The 15,143-nt window shown below is 57.5% G+C and overlaps 1 protein-coding gene across 3 annotated transcripts in view; it reads right to left on the bottom strand.

The window, feature by feature from the left end:
* The window catches only part of LPCAT1 (lysophosphatidylcholine acyltransferase 1), a 41,277-nt gene that overhangs the window by 13,349 nt on the left and 12,785 nt on the right, over positions 1-15,143 (bottom strand). For all 3 annotated transcript variants that reach the window (XM_033436627.2, XM_033436626.2, XM_012534716.3), the window contains exons 2-6: positions 10,303-10,445; positions 4,478-4,692; positions 2,054-2,166; positions 676-736; positions 324-382 (exon numbers count right to left, since the gene is read on the bottom strand). In XM_033436627.2, the coding sequence (XP_033292518.2) occupies positions 324-382; positions 676-736; positions 2,054-2,166; positions 4,478-4,692; positions 10,303-10,445 (591 nt within the window). The remainder of the gene's footprint in view (positions 1-323; positions 383-675; positions 737-2,053; positions 2,167-4,477; positions 4,693-10,302; positions 10,446-15,143) is intronic.

Here is a 15,143-nt window from a genome sequence, read left to right as displayed (position 1 = left end):
TCTGCACCTGGCAGAGGGACCACGGAGGTACTTAGCCTCTTTCCCTCCTGCTGCCAGCCTCTGGGAATTAAATATTCTCAGTTTTAAAGTGTCCCAGAGTGCGAGCTGGGAGGCAAGAGCCACTGGGGACCCAGGGGTCTCACACCTACACGTCAGGCTCAAGGAAGGGCCAGGGCTTTGCGATCCATGAAAGCGGGACTTGTGAGCTAGTGCTGGGGAGTGTGGCAGAGTGCCAGGGTAGATGGAGACAATGTCCTGAGATACCGGGCAATTCTCAGGCCCAGGAAATTCACTGGACATTCGTGCCAGGGAAACACACTCACCAGTTTGTTTGGGTACCGCAAAACCACCGGCTGGACGGGAACTCCTGGGATAAACGCACCTGCAGAGGGAGAAAGGGACACCTCTTATCTCCATGGCAGCAAGTCCCCTGCCCATACTTCCCGTGTGGGTCTCAGAACAAAGTGGGCTTCTCTGACAGGCCTTCCCGGTCAGCGGTCATTCAGTGCTGGGCAGGTTTCCTCAACATCTGTGCCAGCCGTGGACACTCAGAGAAAACCCCAGGGTCACAGGAAACAGGCACAAGGGCATCTCCTGGGTGAGGCGCTTTGGTGGGAGTGAGGGTCTCCCCCACCTTCTCGAGGCAGAAAAGAAATAATTAAGAAAACTACTTACCAGGCTTGAAGGTAATTAGGCAGGTCCTGTTGGTACAAGTGCCTTCTGGGAAAATCATTATCTTGAAATGGAAAAAAAAATCAGCATCAAAGGGACAGTTCCGAGTTCACAGGGGCCAATTCCACAACCTATTTCCTCCAGCCCTGATGTGACTTAGGCACTTTAATTATATTCAGTTGAAAAAGTTAAGATGCATACAGAAGGCTTCAGTAATTTCCCTTCTGACTGCTGGTTTGACTAAAACCTGGAAGCAACGCAGGTACGCGAACAGCGCGTGCCTCCTTGGGCGGTGGGATATGTGAACAGGTGGCCTTAGCGCCCACCTGCAGCTGCTGTGCGGACGAGATCCCCCTGCCTGGAGCCGGCAGCGACGAGCACAAGGCAGGACGAAGGTGCAGGGATGGAGAGCCCGTGGCTGAGTACGGGACCTGGGGTGGGGTCGGGGAGAGGCTGGGGCCGGGCCAGCAGCGCAAACACCCATAGCATTGGCGGCGGAGTAACGCCTTCCTCACCAGGACCTCCAGTCACTCCAACTCCTACTGACTTCCATCAACATAACGTAAGCTAACTTTCCCCTGCGTGGTGGAAAATACAGCCCGTGAGGCTGCTTTCAATCCTGAGCCCCAGAGAAAGATCATCTCCAAGGGGCACCGAGTCAGCGTGGGACCGACCCCAGCACGCCTGCGGGTCAGGCAGGTGAGCTGAATGGCGGAGGGGCTCAACCTGTTCTTGTGTGGATGGCAGCTGGAGGCCCCGGAAGCACAGCCCCCAAAGGGCTGCCCGTCCTCGGGCACGGGTGCCACAGCAAGGCCTTCAATGTCTTCCAAGCGGCCAGAACCCAGAGTCCTGTGGGATCTCCAGCTTCTCGAGGTCGGCTCGAGTGAAAAGAAAAACTACACATACGCAGCGTAGGTCGAACGCACCCACAGCTAACACTGGCCGAGGCCCCTGCTCCCCGGCCCGGGGCAGCCTTCCCGATGCCCCGAGGGAACCAGACGCACGCCAGACAGACAAGCCCGGAACTCTTAGAAGCAATGGGGTACACCTTGCAGCCTAAGGCAGTATTCAGACATGAGACCATGCTGACCCCAGGGTCAGGGCAGCTGGCTCTTTCCGACACAGAACTTAAAAGACAATTCGGGAACTTGAGATGCATGTGAGAATCGTTTCCCCCTATTTCTTTTATTTTTAAAACGCCAGAACCCAAACTACCTGATAGTCGGCACGTTCTTGGATTTGCACTCATCGAAAATAAAACGCAACGCAAGGAACCCAGCCTCCGGGGAAAGCAAGCTCTGGCCCTCGTGCTTCCCCTTCCCCTCCAATCCCTAAGGTCGCCTCTAGGAGAACTGCTGAGAACGCAAGCAGCGCGGCACACCTGCGGCCACTTCCCGCTGGACTGCGCCCTCCTCTTGATCACTTCCACCGTCTTCCTGCGCGAATCCTGGTCCATCCGGGACACGAACACGGGCCGGATGTACTTTATCAGAGCTGAAAGACAGGGGGCGGTGCTTGTGTTGCGGAGGCTGCTCACAGCGCCCGGTGAGAGGTGAGCCCCCCAGAGGCGCCTGGTGAGAGGTGAGCCCCCCAGAGGTGCCCCGACGGCTGTGCCGTGGCGCGGGCGGGCAGCCAGCCGGCGCGGACCACGAGGGATCGGGGAGGGGGGGCACTGAGGCTTCAGTGGACTTAGAGGATGGCCAGAAGCCCTGCAAACTGCGGGGCCCACAGTAACAACTCCAAGCGTTCTCAGATGACAAATCAGGAGAAAGAGACAGATGGGTCTGACCCCATGGGGAGTGGAGAGCCTTTGGTCACCCGTGTCACTGGTGGGGGGCTGTGGGGGGGAAGTGGGGAGGCCCCAGAGCCAGAAGGGCCTGGGGCACGTGGCTCGGACCCCACCAGCCTCGCTGCGGGCTGAACTGTGTCCCTCAGAGACACAGGCTGACGTCCTAGCCCAGGTGCCGAGGACTGACTTCGTTTGGAAACAGGGGCTCTGCAGATGCCGTCAAGTTCAGATGAGGTCACACTGCGCTGGGGTGGGCCCTGATCAGTGACTGGTGTCCCCGTAAGGAGGAGAGAGGGAGAGATCGCCACGTGATGACAGAGGCAAGGACGGGGTGATGTGGCCATGGCCGGGGGAGGCCCAGGAGAGCCGGGACCACTGGAGACCGGAGGGCGGCCTGGGATGGACTCTCCCTTGGGACCAACCTGCCGACACCTTGATTTTGGACCTCTGGCCCCCGGAACAGTGAGAGAATATACATTTCTGCAGTTTTGAGCTCTGTGGTCTGTGCTGCTTTGTCACGGCTGCCCCAGGACACTCACACAGACCCCATTCCAGCAACACACACACGGCCCCCAACACGCGTGTGAGGTCAGGGCTCCCTGACTGAAGCTGATGGCGATACCCAGCCCACTGGTCCTCTCGAACGAGGATGTAAAGGCGGGAAGATACTTCTTAGAAAACTTTGCACTGATGGCAGGCAGAGGCCGTGGCAGTTGGTCCCTCCTGGGCCGGTGAGGCCACGTCCCCACCTGCTCTGCCCCAGGGCCACACCTCGCTGGTACCAAGATGAGCTCTGAGCTTCTTTTCTGAGCATTTCTGTTACTTGTAAAGAGTAATATTTCATGACTTACGTCTTGGAGGTCTTCCGAAAAGCAAAGAAAAACCATTTTCAAAAAGAATAAAATTCTATCTAGTTGGGTCCACGGCACTCCCAAAATCTAAGTGGACCTCAGTGATAGTTTTTCCCATGTCTTGAAACATTTTGCTTCTTCACCAAATTGGAACTCTTTTATCCTTCCGCACCAATTACTCCTGATGCTGCTAAAAAATGACCATGAGAAGGAAAGGGAGGTTCGGTGGAATCACCCAGAAGGATGGGGCGCAGGGAAACAGGTGAGCCCAGCGACCGGCCTGGCCGAGCACGGCGCCGCTTCCCAGGGGGCGAGGGGGAAGGAGGCCGGCTCACCTGGCGGGGGTGGGTTTTACCGGTCAGAGCTACTCTGTCTACACGGCAAAGAGAAGAACGTGGATGAGGAGGCTTTTCCCAATTCCTGGACGGACGCGAGGCCCAAGGCGCGGAACCCCGAGGGCTCTCTGGACCCAGGACGGCAGGGGTCCCCGACTGCGCATGTCCGTGGGGACCCCACCCGAGTCCCACCCGAGAACTGAACGCTTCTGAGGACAGAAGGGACACACAGTCTCTGTCCCGCGAGCCCCGAGCCCGGACAACAAGGGCCCGATGCCCGCTTCGCCGAAAGGCCGCGGGCGGCTCTGTGGTCAAGACATTTGAAGCGGTGGGTAAATGCATGGGAGGGGCAGGAAGGAGCCTCCCCTGGAGCCTCCGGAGGGAGCGGGGCCCTGGGGCACCTTGGTGGCAGGCTTCTGGTCCCGGAGCTGGGAGAGGACGCATTCCTGTGATTTTAAGCCCTCAGCTTTGGTGACGGGTTACGAGGTCTCAGGACGCTCATACACCTGGATTTACGGTACAGAAACTAACTCAATGGGACAGGTACTGAGCTGTCCCCAACTTCTAGAGCTTCTGTGTGATGAGGGTGACACGTTCTTGTTAGAACTTCAAGGAGCACTTCAACACCTCATAGCCAAGGGCACTTGCGTGTTCATAAAAAATGAAAATCCCAACTATCACAGAAGAAATCACAGAAAAGAAAACAGGGATGCAAGGCCCGGTGCCTATTTCACGTGGGTGTGAGCTGTGTGGGCGTGGCTGTGCTGTCACCGTGACCCGGACTGGCCGGCACTGGGGGTTCACTCCCAGCGGGACGGGGGCTCACTCACTTCCCCATATCGGGATGTCCCTGCTCTCCGCCTTCATCACGATGGAGGACATCGTCATGGTGACGGGGATGGCATCGAAGTAGGAGGAGTGCGGTGCCAGGGTGAGGATGGCGGCCTCGGCGGGCAGCGCCCGCCGCCCCTTCACGGCCACGCGGTGGAAGCCGCCGGCAAACCACATGGTGCGCATGATGGCCTTGAGCAGGACGTCCACGACCCTGCAACAGAAGCGCAGCTGTCAGACCCAGGCCTGGCAGGGGACGCAGCCCCATTGCCCACACCCCATCAGGGACTGTGCCAATCCCAGGAGACCTGCCGCCACTGTCACTGAAACTTCCGAGGAGGGAAGGGAAGGCGGCTGTGCTTTCTTCCCTCCGACTGCACATGGGCAGCAGAACGCTGTCGCATCCGTTCACTCAGGAAAACGGAAGCCGTCTCAGCCCCGTTACAGGGACAGCAGCATGTCAGAAGGGAGGCCCACAGGACAAAACGAGAGACACAGACACGTCGGGTGAGCTCTCAGCATCCTAAGGATATAAGTTTTAAATGAAAAGAAATCGTCAGCACCTAAAATGCACGCTGAAATGTGGAGAGGCGGCAGAGCTGAGGTCAGGAGCAGAGACGTGCTGGGTGAACCTCACCCTCGCCTCCCACAGGCGGCCTCAGGCTCCGGGATGCAGCCTTTTCCGGATGAAATTAGATGGACAATAAACTTGGAAAACAGAGTAAAAATCAGGCTAGATTAACTGAATTTGCTTCTTATTTATTCTTTTTTAAACACATGAGAACGTAAGCATCTAAACCTGCACATTCCCTTTCACGGGAATCTCTGACGCTACAAACCAGATCACTGTCCACGTCCCTGAAACCGCGGTGAGTGACGGCCCGGCGGGCGAGGGACTGCAGGCCACGCACCCGAGTCCTTGGGAGAAGGACCCATGTCTCGCTGTGCTGCTGTGCTACGTGGGCGATCAAATTGGGCAAAAGTCACTGCATAGAAGCACAGGAGCCTCAATCCTTACTGGACTGATTTCCCAAGGGGCTTAACAACCCTCGCAAGAGAATTCCCAAGATGAGCCCCGACAGGTCTGAGCAGGTCTCGGAAGCGGCACCGCGCCTGCAAGGAGCCACCTGGAGACGACCTCCTCCGACCACGGGCAGGCCCTGCACAGTCAGTCACCCACGCAACGCGGGGCCACGCTGGGCGCTGCGTCTAGAGCTGGGTGACCACAAAGCACGCACTTCCATCGCTTGCTCTGCTGCACGTTTTTAACTGCACTTCCCTGCATGCATGTTATTCTTCACGATAAAGTCATTTACAAGAATAAAAGCCAATGGATGTCAGCTGATGCCCAAGGAGAAAGAAGCGGGAGTGCGGGGGGCTGCAGTGGGGGCGCAGCCAGTGCCAGGAAGGCAGGCCCAGGAGAGCTGGTGAAAAGCGGCTCAGGTCTCAGCCCCTCCATCGGAGACACACCCGCCGCCGCTCGGGTCCAAAGGCCAAACAGTGACCGTGACGTGCTGGGACAGGAAAAACCAAATCTGATGATTCTCTCAGGTCTTGGAGGAATTCTGTCCCCAAGCTGCCTGTGGGGAAGACATGCCTATGCGTGTGGGTGCCGGCCTCAGCCCAGTGCAGGGCCAGCACCACGGTCCCCAAGGCACGGGCACCAGTGACACCGGAGATGCCAGAGCTTCTCCAGGGGAAGGGAATTGGGAGACAGGTCTACATGCTCAAGGGCAGGGACCTGCACCCCGACTCCATCTGTCGTTCGTCACACAGGTGGACACCTCAGACTTGGACGTGTGGGCAGAACCAGCTACATGATGGATAAGAGGAGTATGACCCTGAGGAGACCCGAGGGCAGACATCGGAAGAGACGTGTAAAAATCCACACGCATCAGGACATCACAGTGCCAGAAGACAGGGATGCTCTGAAAAGGTCCAGAGGACAAGAAGAAGAAAATACTCTTGGAAATGAAAAGTCTCATGCCGAAACACCGGGTCCCTAAGAAGGCTCAAAAACGCGGAGAAGGGGACCTCCCAGAACACGCAGGAAAAAGAAAAGGACGGAACTATAAGATACAAAGAAAATAGTTTCTCAGAGTTGAAGAAAGACCCAGATCTCCAGCACCATCTCAAGGTGCTGGGCAGAATGAATTTTATGAAAAAGACTCATGTTATTTCCTTTGAGAATTTTTCAAATTTCCAACGACAAAGAGAAGACTTTAAAACCTCCCAGAGAGGAACAAACGGGTTTCTAGCATCAAAGCTGCAGGTGTCAGCAGCGCATCTCCAAAGCTCTGGGGACGCATGACGTGAAACCTGCAATTCTATACCCAGTCACACTACCCACCAACACAGAGGAGAGAATAAAGACATTTCCAGACACAAGATGTGAATGAGTTCCTCCTGCACATCTTCCTTCTGAGAACCCAATACTCCAGAAAATCTTGGAACAAAGACAAAGAAAACAGGCCCAGGAAATGCAGATCATGCCTGAGAGTGCAGCAGAAGAGAAACACACGCCACGCAGCGGCCAGGGCCCCGGACCCTCGGGGAGGAGAATGAATCCCAGGCAGCGGCCGCAGGACTCTGGGGGTGGAGAATTTTGAGGCTACACTCAGGGCTCATTATTCTCTTGGTTAACAGGCAAAATAAAATCGGAAATTCTGTGAAATGGAAAACACAATACAAGAAGTAAAGTTCAGACTTGACTTCACAAAGCAGGCAGATGTGCAGGTGACTTTGGAAAACCGTCTGAGAGAGAAGCACGTGGTGTTGCTGCCCACCACCATCACCCACCGCAGGGCCCCGCGTGTGCAGATGCGCAGGCTGCCCGGTGCCCCTCGGGGTTGCGGTCCGACCCCGACAGGCCCAGAGCTCATGGCTCCTTCCCCAGGGTGACAGAGGCAACGGCAGAAAAGCCACACACACGTGCGGAGGGCGTCTGCGTGGCGCTGGGAGGAGGGACTGCAGGCCTGCCCTCGGCCACCCTCCCTTCCCCACCACTTTGCTGTAACCACCAACTCGCGTTGCTCCAACGAAAGTGAGAAACGCCACCAGCATACACGTGGCGACTCAGAGTCGTCATGGAGATGACCCAGGGATGGACGTCCCCACACGGGGCACTCAGGAAAGGGCATCGTCTGCGATGGACCGACTCATGTCGCCCCACATTCCTATGCTGAAGCCCTGACCCCCAACGTGACTGTATCTGGAGCTAAGCGCCAGTGAGGTCCCGGGGTGGGACTCTGATCCAGGGGACCGGTGTCCTTACAGGAGAGGAAGAGGTCTTGCCTGTGAGGACGCGGCGTCTGCAGGTGGACGGAGGTCCCGTCACGAGCCGTGGCTGCTGACCCTGACCTCCCACTTCAGCCTCTAAAACCGTGAGAAACGAATCCTGCTGTCTGAGCCCCGCCGTGGTACCCTGTTGTGACGGCTGAGCTGACCCTCCTGAACCCTGAGTCGGCCAAGGGCCAGGGCCTGCAGGACTGGTCAGCAGTGTCTCCTGCCCTGCCTGGTTGGGTTCTGTAAGAAGTTTTTACAACACTCTGTGTTTTGAAACACAGAGTCTTATGCGAAATTGTGTCGTTCCTCCTTTCGTTGAAAACCCAAGATTTTATTTTGGGAAGGTCTGACTGACGTTAACTTATATTCAGCAAAAATCCTCCCTGATCAAAACAAAACTCTGCTCAAAACCGCACAGCTGTGCCTGGCGTGAACCAACCCACCGCCGCAGCTGATGACGTGACGTCCTCTACTTGGAGTCCTGTTACTTTAAACTTGTTTCCTCCTAACTCCCCGTGTCCCAAACTCAGGACCTTCTGTCACTGTGTTTCCTTTGAGGAGCTCGGGGCCGGGTGTTTGTTCTTGTTTCCATGGAGCCCAGGGCTGTGCACCGAGTTCCCGAGAAACACTGCTGTGTGGAGACCCCGTGGGCTGCAGGGGGTGGGAATTCAATGTGGGCGGCATGTGCAGCTGGGGTACATGCCAGTGCACATATAAACACACACATATGCGCACACACTCACACGTACACAAACACACACGCATATACATACACACGTATACACACAGACACGCCCATACACACATATACTCAGGACGACGCTCAGGCTCTGCGTACCTGAGCACCCAGAGCTCCCGGGAACCTTAACCCCACATCTCCCCACGTGGGGCACATCAGGTGTGCACGTCACACACACACGCACACACACACGGTGCCTCTGTGAAGCGAGCGGGCTGTCGGAACTAAAGTTGGCTGTGGCCCATTTATCACCCGATGAGACCAAGTACATTACCGCAGACAAGAAAAGCTACAGGGAGTCAAAACAGGGAAACCGAAACAGCCCAGAGTCACCTGTTTTGAAAAGACAGACGCCGAGGTTGTGCGAGGTTTCTTCCTTCGTGGGAGAGGACAGCAGGGAGGCAGGGGAGCCCAGCCCCAGAACAGAGCGGGGGGGAACAGGGAATTAAGACGCTTTTGATCAAATCATTCGTAATTTGTAAAAAACTACAAAATCTCTGCTTTCTAGCTCTGGGTCCTCAACCAAGTGAAAACTGAAATTCTGATTCCGATTTGGTCTGGATTTATTTTGCTTGATTATATATTTGATACCAAATTCATATTTTACAGTTAAAACTTTAAAAAAAAAACCCCAAATCTCAAGGTAAAGCATGATTTCCAAAGAGATTAGAAAACCCAGCTGTCTATGCACTCGTTCACTCTTTCATTCATTCATTCACTGACCCATTCATTCATTCACTTGGGAGAGACTTTCCTGTCCCTCAGGCCAGGCTCCGTGCAGGGGGCACACCCACGGAGACAGCCACGTCTACCTTCTGGTTTCTAGGGAGGGGGAGAGACCATGGTTCACTTGAAACTGGGGATGGTCTGAGGACGTGAAATGTTACCACGAGGAGGGTGAGGGGTCCCCAGGCACCATGCTCGTGAAAGGCTCAGAAAACCCTTGAACCTTAACTGGCTGTCTCTGCCCTGCATGTAACTGCTGTTCTGACCATGGCACGTGGGCAGCGGGGAACCAAGGTCCAGGATGGGCGCCCGTTTCCACAGCCTCTCAGGGCATCAGCATTCCAGCAGCTCAGACACTGGGAGAGAAAGGAGGGGCCTGAGCTGGTCCATAAACCTTGCGGGCCGGGCAGCAGGTAGTTTAGGCTTTGTGGGCCTGTGGCCTTGGCCACAGTGACCCCTGCCCTCCAGGACAGCAGCCCTGGATGGTGTACAAATGAACGGGCAGGGCTGCACCCCAATAAAACCTCATTCACAAAAACAGGCTGCAGCCGACCCCCGGCCCTGCGCTAAACTAAGAACACTTCTGTTCTGAATAAACCGTCCAAGGACCTTAGGATTGATCGGAGATGCAGACACAGGAGGTGGCCAGCAACCTGGTTTTATGACCGGAACGGTGTCTTCTAACACACTGGAAATACTCACCAAAATGCTTCCCATAGCTCAACGTTTTCCTTCACTAGAAACGGCGTGTAGTTTGAGTTAAGGGACAGCTTTAGGTATTTAAATACAGAAGAAAATGCTGTGGTTTCATGTCCTTTTGTGAGGCCCCTGTTGGATCTTCACTTAAGACAGATTCACACGTCCATCCACACGAAGCAGAGACCACACCAGCGGCAGCAGGCTGACATGCGGCCTCGAGGGCAGGGGACAGGGAAGCGCGGGACCCCGGTGCTCAGGGCACAACACAGCGGCCACTCGGCTTGCGGGGCCCTGGAGGGAGCCTCAGGGCAGGATGCTGGCAGGGGGAGCGTGGGCCTGCGACACCCCCCAGGGCCCCCACAGACGTGCACTCACCTCCGCCACAAGGCCAGGGGCTGCTCTGGTTCCTGCTCAGCGGATCCCAGCGAGGCCACAAGCGCCAGGGGCCAGGCGAGCAGCATCATGACGGCGGCGACCAGCAGCCGGATGGGGAAGAGCGTCAGCGTCATGACGGCCACCTGTGGGGACAGGGCACGGTCACGCGCGGGACTGTCCTCTGGGCTCCTCGCGCCGCCCCGGCACCCGCCTCCCGCGGACGCTGCGGCCCAGTCCCTCCTACAGCCACCGCGGGGACGCCTGGGGTCGGGGTGCTCTCCTGGCCGACGGCGCTCCGCCCACTCCCAGCACCCCCAGCAGGCAGCCCCGCCCCCGAGCCCCCTCCTCAGCGCGCCCAGCAGCCCCTGCACACAAGGATGCTTTCACGGGGCCACAGGCACAGAGCTGGCAGGACTGGGCTCAGACCACAAGGAAGACGGGGACCCGGGGACTCTCCAACCCCAGGAAGTCACAGACGGGATGGGGGCCCAGCAGGGAGGGAGGGGGCGTCCAGAGCCACGGGCCTGGTCCGGTGGACGCGGGGAAAGCAGGCTAGGGCTCCGTGGGGGGGGCAGGCCCTGCGCACGAGGGGGACACACGGTGGACGGGCAGCTGTGGCTGAGGCACCAGCACTTCCGCAGGCAGTGATGTTCTGCCTCCACACTGGGGGTGGGGGACATTCAGGAACAGCGTGTTTTGTGATGAGCTTGATCTCAGGCGGTCGATTAGAAAATAGGGGAGCGGAGGGATGACAAGACAAAACTCACGGAGCCTTACAACCAACAGATATGAGTTTTTGATTATTTGCAAGAAAATACACTTGAAATACGTAGGTTTGGTGCACAGGAGACAGGAAAGACGGGAAGAGACCCAGGTCCGTGGTACCGTGTCCAAGCTGCTCACCCCACCACCCGCCACGCCCGTCTCTGCCGCCTGCAGGCCTGCACGCTGACCGTTCCCTGATTCTCTGGGGTCTCCACCAAGGCCAGCGCTGCCCGACAGGAATACAACGCAGGTCACGTGTGCCGTCTTACATTTTCTAGCAGCCATGTTTAAAAACACAAAGGTGATGAAATTAATTCAACATGCAGTTTATTTAACCCAACACGCCTAAAATACCATCATTTCCGCACGCACGTAGCACAAGGCGTGGACGAGCCAGTTCACACTATCCTCATCACGTCCAGGGCATCCGGCGTGTTCTGTGCTCACAGCACATCTCATTCACGCGCCACATCCTAGGTGCCCTACGGCCACGTGTGGCCTGTGCCGCCACGGCCGGTGTGGGTCCAGATCTCCATGTGCTGTGACGATGGTGACTCTGAACGGCCCCTCCCCCCGCCTTCAGGGGCTGGGGTCCCCTGGCTGAACCTCTGGTTTCAGCACAAGGTGGAACAGGGCCGGTGACCCCGGATCTGTCATGGCCGCCGCTGGGGACAATGCTTCCTGTTAAATGGTGGTGGTGGGGGCTCTGCTCCAGGGGGTCAGACAGAGCAGGAACGTGCTGGCGGGAACGTGCCTCCCACCCCGGGTTTTCTAAGCGTCTTGTTTTGGGGTCAGCGTGAACGGGGTGAATGTCACCACAAGTCTTCCCTGCGGGATAATTACGTGCTCATCTGTCACCCTGTCCACGTGACCCACGGCAGCCACGGCTTCTCTGGTGTCACAACCTCGGTTCCAGTGCTGGGAAGCCACCTCTCTTAAGGCCTCGCCAGGTTCGTTTGCCAACATGCGTCTGGAAGGCGAGCCTGGTCACGTCCCCCGCACCGCCGTCCTCGGGTCCTGCGGTCACCACGCCAGACACCAGCCCACCTCGTTGGAGGAATTCCTACGGAGCTTCCTGATGGCTGTTCCAATGCTTTTCATTGTTTATCTAGATTTCCTATTTCTTATTTTCTGGAGTTATTTCAGGGTTTCTGTCAGGGAGGAAATCTCTGGGCGTCCTCAGCAGGCTTCTCCTCCCACCAGACTCCCCATCGTGCATTTTCAGGATAATCGTGCAAACTGCTGCCCTGAAGTTACATCAACCCTGCCCTGATCTAGGCAGCGTTTGTGCTTCTGAGACCCTTCAGGCCTGTGCTGACAGACAGCCCTCCCCTTCGCTAATCTGTTTACAGAACCACTTGCGCATTTGTTCCTTATCTCTGCTGTGACCTATTCAGTCGCATTAATTTTGTATCTTATAGGGGCCTCTCTCTTCCACCCTGAGTGTACCCTAATGTTCTTTCTAACTTCTTGAGGAAAGAGCCTGGAGCATATTTTCAGAAATACCTTATTTCCCCCAAATTCACATGGAGAAGGCAGCTTTCTCTAAGGACTTTAATTCAATCCCACAGGTTTTAAAATGTAGCCTTTCCTTCATTTCAAAACATATCCTCTTCCATCCTTGCTGTTGTAACTTTGCTGCAGAGGGAGGGCAGAGACACCCCACCTCCTCGCTGGCGGGGCGCTGCCTCTCGGTCTGCCTGTCACCTCGACGGCCCAGAGCTCCGGCTCCGGGGGCTGTGCTGGGAGCCCCGCGTACCCGCTCGTCCTATGACCCGTGGCCGCTGCTCCTCCAGGTTGCAGGGCAGCTGAGTCACTGGATACTTTGCGGTGTGTCCCCATAAATGGACCCTAAGCCGGTGCCCGTGCCTTAGACAGAATGGCAGGCAGCAAAGCGCCGGACAGGAGCTCCGGGGCCAGCACGCTCAGAGCACTCACGGGTCGCGGACACGCCCCGACTGTGCAGCCACATTCCATGGCCAGGACGGCTGCTACTGCAGGTAACAGAAGAGAACAACAGAGCTCAGGGCTCCAGAAAGAGCACCCAGTTTCCCCACGGCTTCTGAGGCCCCGGGGAGGCAGCACCCCAGTCTGTCCGGACCAACTGGGGTGATGACGAGGCGTGAAGGGGTGACCCTGGAGTCGGGGCAAGTGCACGGTTCAAATTGCTGGTTGACGAGCGGATGGTGTCCCGCAAGCTGGCTCGCCGGCCACTCCCCGCGGACAAGACGCGACCACATTTGCCTCGCAGAGGATGCATCTCTGTGTGCCTCGGGGAGACGGTCCTGGTGTCTGAGTTTTGCAGCCAGTGGGGAAAGGACGTGTGAGTGACCACACAGCCTCGACCCTCGGCAAACAGGCAGGCCTCCCACAGACGAGATGGGCAGGTACCAACGGAACGCGCCGGGGTGGGGGGGCGGGGTGGGCAGGAAGCACGCGGGGGCCATGGAAATTGCTTGGAGGAGGCGGGTCCCTTCAGGAGCCCACGGGGGGTGGGGGGACCGGTTTCCTGAGATGTTGCCCACAGCTTCAGCCCTGGGCCATCACCGGGGGCCCATCACCCTCAAAAGTGCCAGATCAACTGTATGGTCACCCTTCTCGAGGGCCACACTAGGGCTTGTAACACAACCCTTGAGGGTGACGTGCAATGAGTGCCCAGCTGAGCTACTTGGATTAAGCCATTAGAAGTTGTCTGCGAGAAACCGTCCCATGGAAAAGGGGTTTAACAGGCACAGACGCAGACATGCGAGTCCTCTGCACGTCCGTGTCGTCGGGCAGCCGGCTCAACCCAGACCTGAAGGTGCACTGCCCACTCTCGCCCCGCACACTTCAGCACGAGCCCCTAGCAGAGCGGGTCCAGGCGGTGATCCATCCGGGCCCAGGGCACCACTTCCTGCCCAAAGGACCCAGGGCCCCAAGCACACGGTGCACTGGAACGCACACAGGAAGAGCCACGCGTGATGGGAGCCTCATGCCCGCACACCTCAGGGCACACGCTCACGTCCACGCACACCCTCACCCACACCTCTACTTATACACGCTCACACACGCGCCCCAGCCTCCCTGGTTGCCTTTGGATGACCCTACGAAACCATCTCCCGATCGTGACACTGGCCTAGGGGCAATGTCAAGCTTCGTGCTCCCTGTCCCGTGAGACTGTCCCTCGGGACGGCCAAGGGGTGGAGGGGGCGTGTCCGTGGGGGCGTCCACGAAGGGCTCGCACAGGCGTCCAGAACCCACCATCCAGGCACGTGTGTGTGACAGAGGGTCCTGCCCGGAAGCAGACCAGCAGGTGGGCGGGGCTGGGCGTGCCCGACAGGAATGGGATCTCTCTAGTTGTGGGTCAAGCCACCAGCTTCCAGAAGACACGGACGACCAGCACACAGTCGGCAAAAGGAAGGCCAGGAGACACAGATGCACCAATACACTGTAGGAAGAAAACCAAGACGACAGGCTGGACGGGGACCCTCTGATCAGAGTGTGTGTCGCGGGGGTGGGGGGTGGGGGGTGGCGCGGCTGTAGCCAAGAACCCGCCCCGCCCCGGAGCCGGGGTGACAGTGGCCTGCACAGCGGCTGCCAGCGGCTTTGTCCTTGAGTGGCAGATACCCACGGGATTGCTACTGGTGAAAGGACGGAGTCTGGGCTCTGCTTGCAAATCACTGGTGGGGGAAGAGGGGGTGTCAGTGGGCCCAGAGGGGCCGTAAGGGGGGACTGCTGAGGTGGGGAGAGGGGGCGGCTCGTTGCGTTTCCTCTGCTTTGGTGTCAGGGGCTGAACTGTGTCCCCAAATTCATGTATTGGAGTCCAAACCCCCAGCACCTCAAAATGTGACTGTCTTTGGAGGTCCGTCCTTTAAGGAAGTGATTAAGGTACATGAGGTCACTAAGGTGGGCCCTAATCCCATGTGACCAGGGTCCTCATAAGAAGAGGAGATCAGGACACAGACATGCATGGAGGGAGGACCACAGGAGGACACGGAGAAGACGGCCGTCTACACGTCAGGGAGAGAGGCCTCAGGAGGAGCCAGCCCTGTGACACGGGATCTCAGCTTCCAGCCCTGAGAACGGGAGGAATGAAT

The sequence above is a fragment of the Orcinus orca genome, chromosome 3 (genome assembly GCF_937001465.1).
Source record: "Orcinus orca chromosome 3, mOrcOrc1.1, whole genome shotgun sequence".
Lineage (NCBI taxonomy): Eukaryota > Metazoa > Chordata > Mammalia > Artiodactyla > Delphinidae > Orcinus > Orcinus orca.
Note: the sequence above shows the minus strand (reverse complement) of the source record. Positions and strands in the feature narration are given on the sequence as shown.